Source organism: Ictidomys tridecemlineatus, chromosome 7, assembly GCF_052094955.1.
Source record: "Ictidomys tridecemlineatus isolate mIctTri1 chromosome 7, mIctTri1.hap1, whole genome shotgun sequence".
NCBI classification, from domain to species: Eukaryota; Metazoa; Chordata; class Mammalia; order Rodentia; family Sciuridae; genus Ictidomys; species Ictidomys tridecemlineatus.
Genome location: NC_135483.1, coordinates 79901939 through 79919031, shown reverse-complemented (window position 1 = coordinate 79919031; position 17093 = coordinate 79901939). Strand labels below are relative to the sequence as shown.

General features: G+C 35.3%; 1 protein-coding gene across 5 annotated transcripts in view; it reads right to left on the bottom strand.

Moving 5' to 3' along the window:
• Positions 1–17093, bottom strand: part of Prkdc (protein kinase, DNA-activated, catalytic subunit) — a 164080-nt gene that overhangs the window by 32001 nt on the left and 114986 nt on the right. For all 5 annotated transcript variants that reach the window (XM_040294077.2, XM_040294078.2, XM_040294074.2 and 2 more), the window contains 6 exons: positions 11761–11966; positions 9601–9739; positions 8479–8655; positions 7647–7871; positions 6582–6690; positions 5056–5167 (listed from right to left, as the gene is read on the bottom strand). In XM_040294077.2, the coding sequence (XP_040150011.2) occupies positions 5056–5167; positions 6582–6690; positions 7647–7871; positions 8479–8655; positions 9601–9739; positions 11761–11966 (968 nt within the window). The remainder of the gene's footprint in view (positions 1–5055; positions 5168–6581; positions 6691–7646; positions 7872–8478; positions 8656–9600; positions 9740–11760; positions 11967–17093) is intronic.

Genomic DNA, 17093 nt, shown 5'->3' with positions numbered 1-17093 from the left:
CTCACCATAGTGCTCTGTGTTCCTAGACCCCAAAATAACACACACTGCCCTCTCCCCACCCCAGGAGATGCTACTGTTTTATAAAACAAACAAGTAAAAAGTGATACAAAATGTGTATCTGACAAATATTTGAAGAAATAATGAATTAATGAATGAATACATAAATGTTACCTATCAATAGGAATAAAGTGGGCTGAGACCACCGAAGGAGGTAGACGGGTGGTAAAGAAGGTGGCTGCATGTTCATAGGTGAGGTAGATTCTTGACTGTGAAGAATGCACCTGATTTTAGGTTGCAGATTTGGCAGAGAGTCCCAGACAGAGAAAAAAAATTAAACAAAGGCAGAGCAGAGCTATACTAAGTGGCATGTTTTTATATCAACTCAGGAAGAATGGTATCTAGAAGAGAACCAATTTTTTAAAAGCAATGAAATCTGGCTCTTTTATTTACTCTTAGTTCCTAGAGAACTAAGAGTAAATAAAAGATGCTGGCTGTATGTACAGGGAATCAAAAGTAGAAGAAGGTTCTGCCATTGGGATGAGTTTCCTGCTGCTACTTTTTTTTTTCTGGTTATCCAATGTAGGGAACCTCTTGTGTTGTGGAGTGGTATAGCAGCTCATGTGAGAACGCAGAGATTCTTAAGGAAACTCTGTGCACAGAGAAACCTGGAAAAGAGCCCAGGCAGACCAAAGAGTGCAGGGGGGATCCTGGAGTGAAGAAGATAGAGAAGGGACTTTTAATTGTGTACATGAACCCACACAGGGCTCAGCCTACCCCTGAGATATGCACATGCAGGATGACTCAAAACATTATAGAGAAAGTTTAAAGAGGACTGAGATTTGAACCAAGATAGAGCCTACTATCCAAATGGAATTGGGTTGATTACCTGCCACAGATTTATACAAGAAGCCAGAGTCTACACATAAGAATATTTATGATTTCTAAGACATAATCCAAAATTAATTGATAAAAAGGACAGGAAACTGTATTGACTTTCAGTGGAAAAGACAGTCAACAGATGTCAACCCCTAAATGATCATATAAGAACCATAAAGCAGCTGTTTTTGATATGCTCCAAGGTTAAAAAACAAAACAAACCCCATAGGAAATTTTTTAAAAAGTGGGTATCTCAGCAGAGAAAGAAAAAAACATAAAGAGAATCAAATTAAAATTTAAAAATTAAAAATTAAATTATAAAATACCTGAAATAAAATATTCACAAATAGACTTAACTAAGGAATGAAAAAGAGGAAAGCAACAGCACATTTGAAGATGGTTCAATAGAAATGATGTAATCTGAAGACAACTGAATAAAAATGAAGAGACCAGGGTACTTAAGAATAGTACCAAAGTGTCTGATATTATGTATAGGTGGAATCCCACAAAGAAAGAAAAATTGGGGCAAAAGATACTTTAAGAAACCATGACAGAAAATTACCCAAATTTGGTGATATGAACATATAGATTCAAGAACCTCAGTAAACTGAAGTAGAATAAAATCAAAGAACACCACATCTAAAAACATAATCAACCTGCTGATAACCAATTCTTAAAAAAAAAAAAAAATCTTGAAAGCAGCCAGAAAAGTAGGTCACATTACATCAGAGGAAGGATCGTTTTAATAACTTTGACTATGTCTTCAGAAACATGGACACCAATGACTGCTGAGGAGAGAGTGAACCCACTCAAATGGACATCCAGAGAAAATGTTCTCCAGGAATGACAGTGAAATAAACAAAGGAAAACTAAGAGCATTTATCAAAGATCAAATTTCAAGCTGAAGGAAAATGACACTAGAGAAAAATCTGGATCCTTATGAACAAAGGATGAGCATCAGAAATGGTAAGTATAGTTATGGTTTGGATGTGAGGTGTCCCCCAAAAGCTCAAGTGAGATAATGCAAGAAGGTTCAGAGAAGGAATGATTGGGTTGTGAGAGTCTTAACCCAATCAGTGAATTAACCCCCCTGATAGAAATGAACTGAGTGGTATCTGAAGTAGTAAGGTATTGCCGGAGGAGGTGGGAACTGGGGCATGGCTTGGGGGTATATATATTTCTATCTGGTGCACGGAAACCTCTCTTTCTGATCATCATGTGAGCTGCTTCCTTCAGCCACATTCTTCTGCCATCATGTTCTGCCTCATCTTGAGCACTGAGGAATGGAGCTGGCCTTCTATTGACTAAACCTCTGAAACTGTGAGCCCTCAAATAAACTCTTCCTCCTCTACAATTGCTCTGGTTAGGTCTTTTAGGCACAGCAGTGATAAAGTTGACCAAAACAAGTATAAAAACACTTTTTCCTCTTTTTATTTTATTTTGAGATAGGGTCTTCCTAAGTTGCTAAAACTGGCCTCAAATTTAGATACTATTCCTGGCTTCAACCCCCCAAGTGAGTGGGATTACAGGCATAATTACCACCATGCCCAGCATGCCTCATATATTCTTTAAAACATGCATGACTGTTTTAAGCAAAAATATGTTATTTTGGCAAGGCTTAAGCAACTCGGGAGAAATGTGGCTCAGTGATTAAGTGCCCCTGGTTCAATCCCTGGTACCTGCCCCCCCCCCAAAATCTGGTGGCATTTTCATTTTATATATATACATATATATATACACACACACACACACACACACACACACACACACACACACACACGCACACATACACACACATATATGCATATGTATGTGTGTGTGTGTGTATATATATATATATATATATATATAAAGCACACACATCAATATATTATTTTGTAATGCTAAAAGAGGTATTTTATCAGGAAGATGAAAGTGTATGCGCCTAGCAACAGAATTTAAAGTACAATAAGTAAAAACAGAATTAAAGGGAGAAACAGAATTCCATAATCATAATAGATTCTGACATCTGTATTTCAGTAGCTGATAAAACTAGCAAAAAATATCAACCTGTTTATATTGACATGACAGTTTGAAATTATGGAAAGATATCAATCAATTAAACAAGGAATAGAAAAGAACATTCAATTTCAGACCCATGCATACGATCAACTGATTTTCAAAAAAAAAAGGTGCCAAGGCAATGCAATTATGGAGAAAAAAAAAAGACTTTGAACAAAAGGGGGGAAAAACCTAGTTATCAAAATGAAAAGAATTAACTAACATCTCTACCTTACACCATCTACAAAAATTAACTTCTAATTGATTTTAGTCCTAAATGCAAACACAGAAACCATAACATTTCTAGAAGAAAATAGGAGAAAAGCCGTGTAAGATAAGCTTGGAGTATCAGCTTGATGGGGCTTCTGTGGGCCAAATCTGGGACAATTTGAACATGAAATATAAGGACACTAATGGGCTGTATCCAATTAAATAAAACTAGAACCATGAGTATATATTGATAAATTTTGAAAAATATCAAAAGTATTTCTTTTTAAAAATGAATAAACAAATGAGGAGAAGGAAAAGCTTTATATTACAATAAGATATAAACTGACAGTCAGGGAATAAGTGATGAACTCAGAAATCATTTCACAATCATCAAATGAATGAGCCAAAGGTCATCTGCAGACATGAAACAAAGAGGGGTTAAGTCTCAGAGGAGACAGGACATAACACATCTCCAAGCATCTCCCACATTAGTTTCTGACTGGTTGCAAAGAAAAATAAATGGCATTAAACAGACAAAATAAATGTTGTCTGTAAAGATTAATCAAAATGACTGTTACCAGAAAAAGGCAGATGGATACTGTGTGCCCCCACATGTGATGTGACAGCCTAAAAAGAAGTGAAGTGTCTTCTGGCCAGGGATAGATCACTCAAATATCATCATGAGAAAGCATAAAACAAACATTCCTCCAAAGTGTCAGTGTCATGAAAGACAAAGCAAGGATGAGGAATTGTTTCAGATTAAAGGAGAGTAAAAAGACATGACTAAATGCAGTCCGTGACTGGATTCTGTCCTTAAAAGGGTAGAAAATGCTTCAGGGGATGTTAATGGGACAAAACTGAAATCAAGCTGTAGATTAAAAATGAAAGCAATGAAGTTCATTACTGTACTTAAAAGAATACTCTTAAGAAATACACGCTGATAGAAAGAGATAAGAGGACTTGATGTGTGTAACTTACATGCAAATGGTTCAGAAAATAAATAAATATGTATGAATAGAAGAAAAATAAAAAGTTAACATTAAAAAATGTCAAAGTTTTTTCTTTTTTAAATTGTTCAATCTGCGAAAAAGGTACACAGGAGAGTTCTGCTTTTCTTGCAACTTTACACGAATAAAAACTTGTCACACAAAAAGAGTAGTAGTAATAGTAGAGGAAATAATGGAAGGACACAACAGCTGGGGTCAGAGTCCTTGAGTCCTATTTCCTATGGAATGGCACAAATAATCTATAACCTCTCTGCCTCTATTCCCTTCTCCCTGAGTACACTACCTTCCAGCTCTTTCAGGGTTGATAAGGGTAAATGAGGACATGTAAGTTCAGACCTGGGAAAGTGAATACAACTATATCAGTGAGTGGGAAAGTAGGAGGTTTAATAACAGAACAATAAAACATCAGTGCCCAGAAGTCTTCTTTGCTATTACTCCACTATCTAAAAGTCAGTCATGAGAGAATAGCAGATGCAGGGCCGCCCTCACCACCTCCATCTTCTTTCCCAACCAGAGCATATTCATCATCAACCAGCAGCGCCGTAATGCCTACACAGAGAGTGGGAAGCAATCCCCTAACAGAGGCAAGTGGGGACAAAGGACACACTACAGACCTGGTAAACTTAGAACAATTTGTGAAGGCATGATGAAAGAGAGCTACTCTAGGCTCAAGCCCCATATTTTTCTAAGTACAATTTAGAAGAAGAACCATTCTGGAAATTCTGGAAAAGAACCCACATTTGGGCTGAGGTTGTGGCTCAGCAGTAGAGCACTTGCCTAGCACATGAGAGGCCCTGCGTTTGATCCTCTGCACCACATAAAAATAAATAAATAAAATAAAGGTATTTGTGTCCAACTACAACTAAAAGACAAATATTAAAAAAAAAAAAAAACCCACATCTGACTCCAAAGAATATCTTACCGATTTGTGATGATGTCATCCCAGATATTCATGGGGTCCATTTTAGCATCTGGATATCTGTTTGTCCAGGTTTTTAGAAGTCTCTGAAGGGGGACCTGAGATGATAAATTATCTAAAAATAATATTAGAAGATGATTATACCCACAGTTCAATGACAAGACCAATTGACAGAGTGGTGTCATCGTTGGTAAATAGAAAATTCAAATTTCATATTCAAATTTTAAAAAGGAACTTATCTTTTTTCATAAAAGGAACAAGTCATTCTATTAAATCTAATACATTTTGACACTAAAACTCAATTACTTTCAAGATACAGAAAAAAGACAGAAATAAACATATATACAATATTTTTATATTTACTACAGGGCCACTATCTTTTACCTGAAATTCCAAAATCTAAAAAGCACTGAAATCTGAAAAGGTTTTCATAGGCTTGTAATAAATTTTCGTGAAGGCAAAATTTATCTAAATTGGCACAAAGATATTTACAGATTTTCTTTATATCATTAATAGGATTATTTACAATGTAGTCTGGAGACTCATCACTGTTCTTAATTAGGGAATACTGCCCTAGCCCTGGAAAATTTGTAGGGAACATTTCTCATATTTAAAACAACCTAGCTTTGACAGTCTCAGAAAATAAATTCATATTTATTTATAAATCCTCATAAAATTGAAATTTCACATTGTTAATTTTTTGTTTAGAACTTTAGTTTTCTCTTTCCGTGACTGGAAAGCAATGGTTAGGAAAATGAGCTTAATTTACATGGTCCTGGGTTCTTCACTTTCATTTATTACTGTATATAAGCCGTTTAAATTCTCTAGGGCTCTACAAAACAAGGAAAAAATATCTATACATCCTAAAGAGGTTATAAAAACAACCTTAAGGTAATACAGATAAAGAGATTAATTTAGTTCTTAGGCAGTAGAAAACAATAAATATTTGTACCTGAAAAATATTTCTCCAAATTTAAATGGAACAATAAGGTAAACAGATACAAAAAACAATTTTTGTTAGTATCCTCAAACACTTTTCATAATTATTTTTAATAATTTAAAAAACAAAAAATAAACATTTATAACTAAAATATTTCACCTTTGAAAACACGTACTCTCACAGGCACTGGGATAAAATCCACTATTAGCAGGACGTAGGCCTTCATGACTGGTCAATTTCCCATCCTTTCCCTCTCGCCCTGGGGCTGATCTTCCTTTGACCATTCAGGAAACTCCTCTATCCACACTCCACTTGAACCTCTCCTCCAAGAGCTTCCTACCAGGCTAGGCCCCACCACTTGGGTCCACACCTACTTATCCTTGGAATCATCCTTGGCTTTCCAACCCCAGTGCATAGAATAATGCTTGACTGTTTAAAAATACTTACCTCACCTCAAAATGTGTACATGTAGAACAAACTCAAGGCTGTTTCCAACCAATGCAGTAAGAAACATGTACTTCTACTAAGAAAAACAAAACTACCACAACAAACTCTTCCATAATTAGGAAAAAAAGGCTAAAAAAATTACCTTGTTTAGTTATAAAACTGATGAACTCCTGAATTTCTGTTAAAGCTTGTACAGACTGTAACTTGGTGAGTCTACTTCTGTGTAAGAGGACATCAATACTAGAATAATTCTAGGGGAAAAAAAGGCATTTACCATTGTCATACACCAGTTTACCACTTACAACTTCTAATACAGTACTCTGAAATGTGAAATATAGAAACTGTCCTATAAATACACTAGTTACCCAGTGTGTCCCAGAGTGCTTAACAATGAGGTCAGACACAATTAACAAATGGTTTAATTTTTTTTCTATTGCAATTTAGGTTTTTAGTCACATTTTGATTAAACAAAACCAATAAAATCAATATAACCAGGCTGTCTATATTTTTACCAGTTGTTTTTGCTTTTTCTTTTTTGTGTTAAGGACACTGAATACATGCTCTACCATGAAGCTATACCCCCAGCCAAATAAACTTTTTTGTTTAATTTTTTTTTAATCTTTTTATCTCCTAGTGCTGGGAAATTGAACCTAGGACCTCACATGTGCTAAATGTTGTTGAAAGACTCTGTTATAAGTAGACAACTGTCTCACAAATGAAATAGTTCACAACTGTGAGTTGTGAAAAAGTCTCAGAAACACAAGAAGGAAGAAGTAGCAGTAGAAAATGAACAAAGTAACCAAACACTCACAGTTACTCCATCAAGAAAGTTCTTTAACATTGTGAGAAAGATAAAAACCAAGGAAAAAACAATAAGTGGAACTTTCTTAAAAATGGGGAAAAAGGAGGCTGGGGTTGTGGCTCAGCGGTAAAGCTCTCGCCTAGCTCGTGCGAGGCCCTGGGTTCGATCCTCGGTGCCACATATAAAATTAAAAAATAAAAATAAATGGGAAAAATATTTAAAAAGATATTAAGTCAAAGGACAAATAGAGAACACTATAAGAAGAAACCGAAGACTAGAAAGATGAAGGAACTGGGTGGTATACAATATATTATAAAATAATTTTGGTCATTTTTTTTTATGAGTTTATTAACTTTTGAAACTATTATACAAATGGCATAGTTCAGATAGATATATTTGTATTACCTGCATAAAAATCTGAATGCCGTTTTCAACATAATATTTGGCCCTATCAAAATCATCTTGCAAGATGTAAAGGAGACTCAGCTCCTGACTGTACTGCAGCTCGATGAAAGCTTGCTGCAGCTCCTGGTGCATGGCCTCATCCATGAATGTCAGCAGGGACTGGTTGCCCTCACCTCGAAGCAGGAGCTTCAGCTTGCTGCGGATCATGTATGGTAGAAACATCTCCTGAGGAGCATAAGAATCTATTTGTAACTGCAGAAAGCCATTTTGAATATGTCTGTCATTTCTGTAAAATTTTTAGCAGCGATTTTATGGGTCAAGATTCAAAGTGATGATGTGTGATGTCCAAATCTAAAACTAAGAACAAGTTCACCTAAAATGCCTTGTTTTGTAACCATGCAATATATAGCAACATCCTCTACAGAAAATGGCATCTACTTTTAACTGGAAGATAATCTTATGGTTCACACACATCAAGTAACACACAGTACCATAAAAGCAGTGATGGTGCAAGAGAGGCCACAGGCCACCTCCTCTGTGTGGCCAGTGATGCAGAACACAGAGACAAGAGGAAATATTCTCCCATGTGAGGATACCAAAGATGCTGACATTTATCTTAAAATATATCCCATTTATTGGAAAAGGTTTAGCTAAAGTGCTGTGAGATTTAACAACGGTATGGAGTTTGTCAGGGGAGTCAAGTCATATAAATGTCCAAATGCTCCACAACTACTACCCTGTTCAGGAAAATTTCTAAACACTCTTATTAACTATAAAACACCTGGTCATCTAAAATATTTATTTCACTAATCCAAAAATAATTATACCCAACCTGATAAAGTGGTTCACTCCACATTTTGCTTAGCTCACTGTCTACACAGGCGGTAGAACAGTACTCAAGTGAGTTCCACTCCGAGAGATGGCTGTAACAGTCGAGGGAGGCCAGTTCCCAGAAGTCCTTCTCAGCCTCCGTGGGCTCACCATCCTCCCACTCTTGTCTATTGAGAGCCTAGAGGAAAATGGTAACAGATTATTTCACAAAGCAGGAAGAAACACAAAAAGAAACATGTTAAAAAGGAGGTACTATTAACATTCACACTGAATACAACCATTTTCAGATTTATGGCAAAGTGAGAAAAAGGGAGAATATTCAGAGTAACAGTGAATGGAAAAATAGATTTTAAAAAGCTATCTTATAGTATTAAATGAATATAAAAGCCCTAATCAGGAAGGATTCATTTCTCTGAGAAAGCTAAGAGTGAAACCAATTAGTAAGAAATGAAGACTTTTAATGATCCACAATCTGAATTAAATCAGGACTGTGGGTTATTTACCATTTAAGTCCTTAAATTCAAAATAAAGGACATTTGCAGAAATTACGGAGGACTTTAAAACCTGGTACATGCCTGTAATCAGGTACTCAGGGGGCTGAGGCGGGAGGATCAGCCTGGGAAACTTAGCAAGACTCTGTCTCAAAATAAAAAATAAAAGGGGCTAGGGATGCAGTTCAGTGATAAAGCACCATTTCGTACAATACCCAGTCTACAAACAAAAACAGCCTCAGACCACAGATCCTGAACTTAGTATCTGTATTTGAATAACCACTGGGAACTCAAAACGTAAATCATTGTCCCAAGTTCTTCTTCACTCCTTTGTAACATTTTTTTACTTTCTGAAGAAAAACAATTCCCAAGTAGGAATTGTAAAATCATATCAGATATAGAAACAACACTGTACAGTTTAGGGATATAGTTCAATTCTAAAGTTACCCTGGGTTCAATCCCCAGTACCATCAAAAAGAGATACAATAGTTTTTATTTCATATGTGGTTATTACGAAACCATACTTGGTTAGTATTCTAAAACCTAAGGAATAAAGGTAAAGCTAATAGATTTTTCACACAGAGAACGAAAGTGTTAATGCAACTGATATAAAGGCTAGAGATTGATTTTACCTCATTATACTGTTTAGCAGCTTCAGAATAATCATTTCTGGCTTCTGCTAATAATGCATTCTGAGTGACTTGCTTTGTTCCTATCTCACTGCTAAAAATAGCCCGGAGGACATCATATTCTCCAATTGATCGATATAGTCTATAAAACAAACCAAAACACATCCAAATAGGTGAACACCTCAATATTTTAAAAGTGTTTCATACTATGAAGTGATAGTAAAGCAAGATGCCATACATTAAAGAAAACATAAAACTTTAATAGAAAATTTTAAGTTTTGAAGGCGCCTTTAGGTTTTACTACAGTAGGCAAAGTAATTCTAATAAGCATTTAAAAGGAAGTCCAAAAATATCACAAGTCCATAAGGTATGAACTGTTTCATTAAATAAATTTTGATGAGTAACATATTTGGAGTTCTTGTCTAGTCCTAAAAATCTCAGAAACAAATAAACAATAATTTTCCTCCTACCAATGGGATATTTTAATCTATGTTTTATGAACCATCTCAATTCCAAAAACAGGTGCTTCATCATAGTCATAATATTTACTACAGCATTCATTCAACTCTTCACCTTAACGAAAGTCTGACTCTATTTTGTCAAACAAGCCTCTTCTCTTTATGAAATTCTCAAGTTGGTGTTTATTAAGTTTGTTTCCTTCCTTCCAGAAATTTCTTCAAGTCTCAACCAAAATGTCATCCCTAGCTTGATCAGCTGACCACGGACAACTTCCTCATTGGTTCTCCTGCCTTTTGATTCCCTTCTGGTATTAATATTTTGCATTTCCATCAAAAGAGCCCTGCAGAATTTATGAACCAATGATTCCAAATTTAAATTTAAAAATTAAATAGACATGACTCTCTTATTGCCTTGATCCTAGAGGGTCAAAAGTAACAAATCAGACAGGAGTGGACAGATGGGTGGAAGAATAGAGCTTACAGTCAGGAATTGAGGAGAAGAGGAGAGCAACAGACATGTTCACAATATAGAAATGTATATGTACATCCTACCCTGGTTTATAGGTGTCTGCTTTATGTTCGATAGAACATGGTCAAAATGAGAACCATGACAGCAAGAGAGGATTAAATTATGTTCATTATACTCTGTCTGCAAAAAATGTAAAAATACTACACATAAAAGTATGAGGAAGTATTTAATCAAGTTAGAACCAAATGTGTGAAGTTTAAGTCCATAAAAATTCTATGCTCCATTTACCCAGCAAATACACATTATGAGCTTTTTGCTCCCTGAAGATACTAAACACTAAAGATGTCACTTACTGTTCACTCATACATCTGAAGCAATGGATAAAACAGCTACGGGGTAAAATCACATTAGCCCGAGGCTCTGAATTGCCCTGCACTGGGTCCTTCCCCTTTCTGTACTCACCATGTCCTCCGACTTCATGTTATAGTGAGTTACATAGAAAAGTGTTTACATACACATCCTCTGGGATCCTTAGTTTTTTGAGTCTGTGATCAATGTCTAATTCATTGCACAGTCTCTTAAGTTCCTGGCACAGTGCCTTACACAGTGATGGTGCTCAATTAAGATAAGAAGTGACTATATAACAAAAAATACAAAAAATACTATCTTTTCCCATAAAGACCCAAAAATCATTTTTAAAAAATAAATTCAGGTTTAATTTCAACCTTGACCTAACATCCTTCTCAGAATTAGACACTGGCTTTCACACAATAAAACCACAGTAAGGGAAGAATTACGTACAATGCACAATGACAACCCACAAAATAGAATTTTTTTCAGATAACAAAGTATTTGGGATTAAACTGTGACTCCTAATGGAAAAAAATAAAAGCAACTTTATTATGTTCAGCAAAGCTGGAAAAAACATAAAATACCAGGAACTATTATTTATAGCCACACTCTAAAAGAAGCTAAACTTGGATAACCCGGAGTCTAAACTATCTACTGAAAGAAATTAACCAGTTCAATTAATATTCTCTTTCTTTGAGCAACACATTCCTTCTCATGGCATCTGTTCTTGACTCACAGAATGGTACTCAGTATGAACAATTTTCTATAAACTTTCACAGAAGTGTTACTATCAACTTTATTCATTTTCTGCCAAAATGAAGACAAGTTTGTTTCTATTATTTTGTTTGGATTCACTGTTCTGCAATTTGCCCCTCACGAGCTTACTTAGCAAGTTCCATCCATCGGAGGATGTCAGGAGGGAGGCAGGTCTTGCCCCGACTTCGCTTGTTAAGCGGCTCTGCAGGGGCTAGGTGAAGCAGTGCCTCCTCAAGAAGGCGGATACCCCCAGGCTGCTGTAGACTGGCTAGGCAGCTAGCACGGACAGCGGCTGGGTCCAGGCTCAGGAAGTCTGCATGCTGGCAACTGATTTCCTGTGAAACCATAAACACATGTAGCTGTTTAGTCTGTGGTACTTGGACCATATCTTCACAAGTGATTAATTCACTTTACTAAACATAAAAGAAAGTTTTGACGTAAGTAGTGATATCACCAAAAGCTTCTCTGTGTAATTCTATTAACAGATTTTCCTTCTTTGTTCCATTCACTAAAAAGAGGAAATGACCTTTTGTTTTTACGTCTAGGGCTTCATTTAAAGCTAGAAAAACACTGGCAAAATATGAAAACTAAAAAAATATGTGTGTGTATATACATATCCATATATATACAATTTTCAACCACCAAACACATATCCAACAATTGCAATTGCCAGGAATACTTAGCCTGCCTTGTTAAGAACAGCTGAAAGATAAAGATTTCATATGCAATCACAAAAAGTGGGTGATTCATTTGTGTATTATTCTATGTAACCTCTTTTTTTCATTCTGGGGCTACAGAAGATTTCAGGAATTATCATAGTGAGCATTACTTTTAACTCTCAATGTAAGAGTCCTATAACCATCAAAACAAAGAAATATAAACTTAAAATCTATATACAGAATAACATGTTACCACGCGTCAGCATTTTCATTAGAACAGCCTGTATGTTACAAGTAACAATAAGTGTTGGCAAGAATGTTGGGGAAAAGGTACATTCATACATTGCTGGTGGGGCTACAAATTGGTGCAACCATCCTGGATAGCAGTACAAAGATTCCTCAGAAAAATTGGAATGGAACCACAGTTTGACCCACTTATCCCACTCCTTGGTATATACCCAAAGGACTTAAAATCAACATACTGTAGTGATACAGCCACATCCATGTTCATAGGAGCTCAATTCACAATAGCTTTAACTATGGAACCAACCTAGGTGCCCTTCAACAGATGAATGGATCAAGAAAATGTGATGGAATATTACTCATCTATAAAAAATGATGACTTTATGACTCTTGCAGGTAAGAAAATGAATCTGGAGACTATCATACTAAGTGATATAAGCCAATCCCCAAAAAACCAAATGTTCTTTCTGATGTGTGGATGCTAACACACAACAGGATGGGGGAGGGAAGAATAGAAGTTCAATGGATTAGACAAAGGGGAATAAAAGGAGGAAAATAGAAAAGACAGTAGAATGAATTAAACATAACTTTCCTTATATTCATGTATGAATATACCACCAGTGAAACTCCACATCATGTACAACCAAGAGTGGGATCCTAATGTACTCCATGTATGTAAAATGTCAAAATACCACCTGTCATGTATATCTAAAAAGAATAAAATAAAAAAAGAACAGCTTATATGTAGGCACCTGGGTCTCTATGCACATGGCACCTGTGCACATGCCTTGAAAATATGGCCCTTGTACACTTGCACTGGCCCAATCCACTCCCCTAACAGCCGTACCACACATATCAACCACCGTATGGTCACAAGCTGAATCCTAGAAAAATGTAAATCCTCCTAAGTAATTAAATAAACAAAAATGAGCTAGTGGTATAAGAAAGAAAATCCAAATAAAATTCTATCTTAATTAATAACAGCAAAAGTTTTGTCTTTGCTGATGTATCAGATGTTGAGACAACACCATTCTAATTTGGAAAGCAAAGCTTAGATATAAAAGGGAAGCTTAGATATTAAAACATCTTAATTCTCCTCATTCCATAATTACTTATCTTCTAGTTTCCAAAAGTATAGTAAGAACAATGCTATCGATGATTGCATAAACCTTATGACATAAGTCTGGGCAAATGTGCTTAATGAATATATCACTATTATTGGGTTATCATTCCTGTATATGTAAATGCATGCATAATTTAAATGAGTTACTTTAAGTTTATTTTCAAGAAGATTAACTATTTGTTCAGCTCTACAGTGTCATTTTGGTTAATAAATAATAAGTTGCTAGGCAAAAGATAAATTGTAGAAATGTAAACTTTTAGTTTAGTCATTTGCTAGAACAAAAGCCTTTGTAAATACGGAGTATGACCTGAGAAGAGAAAATAAACTACATTCTCAGATATAAGTCCCTGAAAAGGAGGTCATGATAGCAAACACTGCAAACTGTAGGCTCTAATGTGTAAGCATGAAGCTTGTTCCATGTCTGATGGCAACCAGCAAGCTCTATAAGCTATTTACTCATTTATGGCTAATAACTCTCCTCAAAAGCTATGGAAAAGCCAGGTTTTTAGTAAATCTCAGGTCAAAACTAGAAATTATGACTTAAAAAAATCACTTCGGAATACAATGTAAAGGGAAGGCTGGGGCTGAGGCTCAGAGATAGAGCACTTGCCTGGCATGCATGAGGCACAGGCTTCGATCTTCAGCACCACATGAATCTTCAAAAAAACTTTCTAATCAAGAATCTTATATCCAGCAAAATTAAGCTTTAGATTTGATGATGAAGTAAAAATTTTCCATGATAAACAAAAGTTAAAAGAATTTACAACTCGAAAGCCTGTACTACAGAACATCTAGGCAAAATATTCCATGAAGAAGAAATGAAAAACAACACTGAAAATCAGCAAAGGGAGGTATTACACTAAAGGAAAAACTAATCAAAGGAAAAACCAAATCAAGTTAAATAACAAAAATAAACAAAAATGACTGGGAATACAAATCATGTCTCAATAATAACCCCAAATGTTAATGGCCTAAACTTACCAATCAAAACACATAGACTGGCAGATGGATTAAAAAAAAAGACCCAACAATATGCTGCCTTCAAGAGACTGATCTCATAAGAAAAGACATCCACAGGCTGAAGGTGAAACGTTGGGAAAAATCTTACCACTCACATGGACTGCGGAAACAAGCAGGGGTTTCCATCCTAATATCAAATAGACTTCAAGCCAAAGTTAATCAAAAGGGATAAAGAGGATATTTCATACTGCTTAAGGGAACCATTTATCAACAAGAAATAACAATAAATTTATAAGCACCAAACCATGGCACATCTATGTTCATCAAAAAAACTCTTCTCAAGATCAAGAGTCAAATAGACCACAACACAATAATTCTGAGTGACTTTAACACACCTCTTTCACCACTGGATAGATCATTCAAACAAAAGCTGAACAAAGAAACTATAGAACGCAATAATACAATCAATAATTTAGACTTAACTGATACATATAGAATATTTCATCCTTCAATGAGAGAATACACTTTTTTCTCAGCAGCACATGGATCCTTCTCTAAAACAGACTATATATTATGCCACAAAGCAACTTTTAGCAAATATAAAAAAGTAGAGATACTACCCTGCATTCTATCAGATCATAATGGAGTAAAATTAGAAATCAATGATAAAATAAAAAATAAAATCCACTCCAACACCTTAAGGCTAAATAATATGCTACTGAATGAACAATGGGTTGCAAAAGACATCAGGGAGGAGATTAAAAAATTCTTAGAGGTGAATGAGAACACTGATACAATGTATCGAAATCTCTGGGACACTATGAAAGCAGTTCTAAGGGGAAAGTTCATTGCATGGAGTTCATTCCTTAAAAGAAGAAAAAGTCAACAAATAAATGAGCCAATATTACACCCCAAAGCTCTAGAAAAAGAAGAACAAGTCAACACCAAAAGCAGTAGAAGACAGGAAATAATTAAAATTAGAACTGAAAGCAATGAAATTGAAACAAAAAACAAAATTTGAAAAAATGGACAAAACAAAAAATTGGTTCTTTGAAAAAATAAATAAAATTGACAGACCCTTACCCATGGTAATGAAGAGAAGGAGAGAGAAAACTCAAATTACTAACATATGTGATAAAAAAGGAAATATCACAACAGACACTACAAAAAAATAGAGAAGATAATTAGAAACTACTTTGAAAACTTGTACTCCAATAAAATAGAAAATACTGAAGGCACCAACAAATTTCTGGAGTCCTATGATTTGCCCAAATTGAATCAGAATGATATACATAATTTAAACAGATCAATTTCAAGTGATGAAATAGAAGATGTCATCAAAAGTCTATCAACCGGGGCTGGGATTGGGTCTCAGAGGTAGAGCAATTGTTTAGTATGTGCAAGGCCCTGGGTTCGATCCTCAGCACCACATAAAAATAAATAAACAAAATTGTGTCCAACTACTTCTAAAAAAAAAGGAAGGAAAAAAAAAAGTCTACCAACCAAGAAAAGCCCAGGACTGGACAGGTACACAGCTGAGTTCTACAAGACCTTTAAAGAAGAACTAATACCAATACTCTTCAATTTATTTCAGGAAATAGAAAAAAGAGGAAGCACTTCCAAACTCATTCTATGAGGTCAATATCACCCTGATTCCAAAACCAGGCAAAGACAAATAAATCAAAGAAAGAAAACTTCACACCAATATCTCTAATGAACATAGATACAAAAATTCTCAATAAAATTCTGGCAAATCGAATACAAAAACATATCAAAAAGATAGTTCACCACGATCAAGTGGGATTCATCCCAGGGATGCAAGGTTGGCTCAACATACAGAAATCAATAAATGTAATTCAACACATCAATAGACTTAAAGATAAGAACCATATGATCATCTCAATAGACACAGAAAAAGCATTCAACAAAATACAGCACCGCTTCATGTTCAAAACACTAGAAAAACTAGTGTTAACTAGGGATAACAGGAACATATCTCAACAGTGTAAAAGCTCTCCATGCTAAGTCCCAGGCCAACATTATTCTAAATGGAGAAAAACTGAAAGCATTCCCTCTAAAAACTGGAACAAGACAGGTATGCCCTCTGTCAGCACTTCTATTTAACATAGTTCTTGAAAATCTAGCCAGAGCAATTATACAAAAGAAATTAAAGGGATACAGATGGAAAAGAAGAACTCAAATTAGAACTATTCGGCGACGATATGATTCTATACCTAGAAGACCCAAAAAATTCCACCAGAAAACTTGTAGCAAAGTAGCAGGATACAAAATCAACATCCATAAATCAAAGGCATTTCTCTGAGAGGGAAACTACCCCATTTACAATGGTCTTAAAAACAATAAAATACTTGGGAATCAACCTAACAAAAGAGGTGAAAGACCTCTACAATGAAAACTACAAAGTGCTAAAGAAAGAAATTAAAGAAGACTTTAGAAGATGGAAAGATCTACCTTGC